The sequence below is a fragment of the Triticum dicoccoides genome, chromosome 4B (assembly GCF_002162155.2).
Source record: "Triticum dicoccoides isolate Atlit2015 ecotype Zavitan chromosome 4B, WEW_v2.0, whole genome shotgun sequence".
Classification (NCBI taxonomy): domain Eukaryota; kingdom Viridiplantae; phylum Streptophyta; class Magnoliopsida; order Poales; family Poaceae; genus Triticum; species Triticum dicoccoides.
Genome location: NC_041387.1, coordinates 657306596 through 657311341, shown reverse-complemented (window position 1 = coordinate 657311341; position 4746 = coordinate 657306596). Strand labels below are relative to the sequence as shown.

General features: G+C 47.8%; 1 protein-coding gene across 1 annotated transcript; it reads left to right on the top strand.

Annotated features, from left to right (window-relative positions):
• Window positions 1-6: 6 nt before the first annotated feature.
• LOC119292108 (F-box protein At4g00755-like) lies at window positions 7-4497 on the top strand. Its single transcript, XM_037570938.1, has 5 exons — window positions 7-269; window positions 364-774; window positions 1974-2152; window positions 3170-3288; window positions 3802-4497. Exons 1-5 carry the CDS (start codon window positions 122-124, stop codon window positions 4268-4270), a joined length of 1326 nt encoding a protein of 441 aa, XP_037426835.1. The 5' UTR covers window positions 7-121; the 3' UTR covers window positions 4271-4497.
• The last annotated feature ends 249 nt before the right edge of the window (window positions 4498-4746 follow it).

Sequence of the window (4746 nt, the reverse complement as noted above, 5' to 3'; positions counted from 1 at the left end):
CAGACACACAGGCGAGGCCAGGCGAGCAACGGACGGAAGCAAACGCAAAGGGGGAGGGACGCCGGTTCCCGTCTCTCCGTCGACCCCGCTCCTCGCCGTGGCCGGCCGCGGCACCGCCACCATGGCCATGTCCAAGCCGCAGCAGGGCGACCCCGCGGGCTTCCTCGACCTCGTCGGCCCGGACCTCTCCGCCTGCGTCTTCGCCCGCCTCCAAGACCCCGCCGACCTCGCCCGCGCCGCCGCCGTCTCCCGCCCCTGGCGCAGATTCGGTCCGTACCCCCTCCCCCCCTCCCCCTCGCCCTACATACACAAACAATTCCCTTGCTAGAAATGGATGAGAACCTCGGCCCCTTCTGCGCGCAGTGGAGGGGAACGGCTTCCTCAAGAAGGTGTGCGTGCGCAAGTTCCCGGAGCTGGCCGTCCTCACGGCCGCGGTGGAGGTGCGCAGGTCCCCCGGGCCCGGCGGCGGCGGCGCCGTCGATGCCAGCGCCGCCGCGCAGGCGGAGCACAGGATCTACTCCCACCTCTACGGCGCGCTCGTCGCCGCCGGGCCCCCCGCCGACTGCATCCTGCACTGCATCGGCGCCTCCAGCACCGACAACTTCCCCGACGAGACCATCGACAACACGCTCGAGCCGCAGGACCGCGTCAACAACCGTTTCTCCTACTGGTCCAGCGCCGGCCAGGACGACCCCGACGTGCCCGAGACGCTCACCTACAGGCTCGCCTCCGACATCTGCGTCGTCGATGAGATCAGGATACAGCCCTTCAAAGGTACTCTTCTTTCTCTTCTTATATATAAACAACTACTACTATATAAGGTGACTCACATCTGAAATTGGCCGTCAGGTTAATCTTGCGCCGTCAGTCATTTCATTTTTATATATGTGTGCTCATGCTTCAAATGCTTTTTTGACAGAGAATAGGAATGTTTCATTCTGTCGGATTCTTTCGGACTGTGAATCAGATTCGGACAGTTTGGCCGTGTCGGGTTCTTTCCGACAGTGAATCGGACCGTTTCGTTGTGTCGGATTCTTTCGAACTGTGAATCCGATTCGGACAGTTTGGCCGTGTCGGGTTCTTTCCGACAGTGAATCGGACCGTTTTGTTGTGTCGGATTCTTTCGAACCGTGAATCCGATTCCGACCGTTCCGTTGTGCCGGGTTCTTTCCGATAGTGAATCGGACTGTTCGTTGTCGGATTCTTAACGACCGTTTAGTTGTGTCGGATTCTTTCCGACAGTGAATCAGACCGTTTCGTGTTGTCGGATTCGTTCCAACCGTGAATCTGAACATTTCGCCGTTGGCAATGAATAACCTGTTGATGGTTGTTTCGTACAGAACAAATCGGTCCAACGGGTCATCTAGGTCAACACTTGCCGACAAACGAGTCTGTAGCGTCATCGAAGGCGCGAAATTTTAGGTTTGAAACTTTACATAACTCTACATCCAATACGACGCGTGTAAAGGGGATTTTCGAAAAGGCTAGCAATCTTGTTCCGCAAGTTGGCGCAGCTACAGGATCTGGTGAGGATAATTAGGCAATTGGCAGAATGATAAGGAACATAGGCATTGATGTCAATAGGATTCTGAAAGTCGAAGGATCTAGTTCGATGGAAATTATGGGGTGGCCAAACCAAGGATATACAGTTTTCGGATCTGCCTATAAATGGAACAGTATATGAAGTGTAGAAAACTTCTTAGCTAGCCAGAACAATCTACCCAATGACGTTACGTGGATCGGTGACTAAGTGGTTTACCTATTATAGTCTTTAGGTAGAGCTAAATTAAGTTAAAAGGAGGAGGTCCATAACGCCACGTAAATTGATGGCTATATTTGGTTATTACTCCCAGGTGGTTGAGCAATGCAAAGTAATGTATTTTGTTAGACATATGGTATTGTAAATTTTCTCCCTTGGTTATATTTATCTTCTCGGATGATTGATTACATTGCCTTTTGTTTCAAATTGCCAGCATTCTTTCAGATTGGACATCCTATATACTCTTCAAAGATGGTGCGGTTCCGGATGGGCCATTGCAAACTTCCTCGTCCATCAGAGTCATTTATCACAGATGATGATGATAACCAAGCAGTAATTGCTGATGAAAACTACATCTGGACTTACACCTCGCCTGAGTTCCTGATGTTACAGGTGATTTTGTACCTTCTCTCTTGTTGACCAATCTATCACAGATTAGCAAATTGACGAATTCTATTATTAAACTATTTATAGTCATTCCGCCACGATCAATTTCTTTAAGTGGGAGATATTATTGACTTCATTTCATAAATACTGATATCTTACCAAAAACAAATCATGAACTACTTTCGCATTTTGCGCCTGCACACTTTCCCTGAATATTTCTGTAGCTTCACATCAACCCAATCACATTAACATTTTTTAACATACACCAACCACACAATCATGAGGGGCATGAAGCTCTCAAAAAAGATTGCCTAAATGGCTGAATAGACACACGTTGTTAAAAATGCCAAGTACTGTGAAACCGAGAAAGCTACAACCTGCATCCTGGTGTAAATAGCAAAATGGTATGGTCTGAGAGCCCAATTTTGAAAATGGTTTTGTTTCACAATTTCACTAGGATTTATTATTGCTTGAGAGATCATTCCTGTAACCGTCTTGCAAGCTAGATGAAGTTGATTTGGACGTATATTGGGGCAAGCAGATTGAGGAAGAAGGCAAGGAGGGGAGATTACTGTACTAAAGCAAAGGATCTGCTGATTAGTTCAGTTCAGACATGGTAACTGCAGAGCGCAGCAGTTGCACCTGCCAGACCAGAATAGGAATTGGCAGAATTAGGAAGGGTCAATTATATGTAGAATCCAAACTACTCATAATGCTTTGTATCGCTTGATGCTACATTTGAGATAATAAAAGCGTCCTTTATCAAAAAATATGTACTCCCTCCGTTCCCTAATATAAGACCTTTTAGCTTTTTCTTGATTCATATGTATCTAGAAACATTTTAATCCCTAATATAAAACCAGTTAAGGATTGGCCTGGTACCCAATATCAAGCATGCTTTTTTCCCCCAGCTAGATGCATTTTTTGCGTTATGCTATCAGTGATATTGTATTGAAAAATAAATCAACATGCTGTATTGATGTTGCAATGAACTTACTGATGCCATCTAATTTGGTTTTACAGGAAAATAAACTGCAGACGTTTAAACTCCCGCGCCCAGCCCTGTGCATTGGTGGTGTAGTAAAGATTGAGCTGCTGGGAAGAGTGCAGAAACAAGCAACAGATGATAGGTATTACATATGGTAAGTTGAAAATGATATTTTTATGCAAAGAATATGGCATGGTTATTCAAATTTGGAGATTAGATGTAATTCCACTACTACCAGGCTGGGTCAAGGCAAGTTTTGGCTTGTCCAGACGTTGGCGAGCCAAATTTTGACTGCAAACCAAGAATGTCAAACTCATTATTGTTCAGTGCCACCTTAAACAATGAAATTGTGCTCCTCGTGGCCTTATTTTTGCTAAATGATGATTACCATGCAATTTGTCCTTGCACTTTGTTCTTTTGCACGTATAAACTTTTTGTGGAGCTTGGATGTGCACCATTTAGAACTTAGAAGATGCACTTGACTATTCATTGCCTGAACACGAAGACATGCAAATTCCCAATGGTGTATATCTTATGACATGCTATCCTGACACCCTGAAGTAGAGCTTGCTCTAAATATTATGTTCTTGGAACATTTTCTTCGGTATGTACTAGTATGTACATCCACACCTGCTCACTGACCTATCTCCATTTCACCTGTTGACAGTGTCTGCCATGCTCAAGTGGTCGGGCGTTCGCTCTCACCAGTCTTCATGGTCAACATCAACGACTCGGCTGGCTACTCCATCCTCAAGCACCTGCCAGAGGCCAAGAACCTCAGCGTGGAGGAACTGATGCAGGACAGCGCTAGTGACTCGCAGGAGTGGAAGGACGCTTTGGCCAGCTACAGGGAGACGGGGCATCTGGCCACCGCCCTCCTGAACGTGCTCCACGAGGGGCCGGCGCACCCCGCGCAGGACGCGCCGCACTTCCCGCATGGGGCGGCGCTCCTGCAGGAAATCCAGGCAATGCAGGGAGACGCGGACCTCATGCAGCAGCTGCAGGTGGACGCGCAGCTCCTGTATTTGCTGCAAGACGGTGTGCTGCAGCTGCAGGATGAAGACGGTCTACAGGCCATGGAGGAAGATGATGATGCGGACGGCGGCGGCGTGTCGGACAACGACCCCTTCGCCTAGGCTAGGCGCCCCATTGCTGGCTGGGGCTGCCGCGGCTGGTGCAGAGAGAGTGAGAGCGAGAGAGACCGTTCGTTTGTTGTTGTGAACTAGTGGACTTGTGAACCAACCCTTGTACGGGTGTATAGTTGAGAGTATACAGACAGGTGTTGTGAACTTGTTGTGGTCGTGAGTGGGTACAGACAGGGTTTAAAAGAGTTTGGAGTCATGGTTTGCGACTTTGGTCAGTCTTGGTGCTTCTGATAAGCTGTGGTTCCGTTCTACTCCCTCCGTCTCATAATATAAGACGCTTTTTGACACTAGTGTAGTGTCAAAAAACGTCTTACATTATAGGACGGAGGGAGTATGTTCTTGGTTTGTTGTTTCGTCAATGATGCTGCATGGTATGATTGCACACTTGAATCCTCGACCTATCTCTCATGAGGAAGGAAATATCTAGTGCGACCACCCTCTTATATGTTGCCATACTACTAATTGAA

Bases quoted from the DNA above. Each gene is read 5' to 3' on its own strand.
- LOC119292108 (XM_037570938.1), top strand. From the start codon at position 122: ATGGCCATGTCCAAGCCGCAGCAGGGCGACCCCGCGGGCTTCCTCGAC. The intron at 2,153-3,169 runs GTGATTTTGTAC...TTGGTTTTACAG, and splicing joins CTGAGTTCCTGATGTTACAG to GAAAATAAACTGCAGACGTT. The intron at 3,289-3,801 runs GTAAGTTGAAAA...ACCTGTTGACAG, and splicing joins GATGATAGGTATTACATATG to TGTCTGCCATGCTCAAGTGG.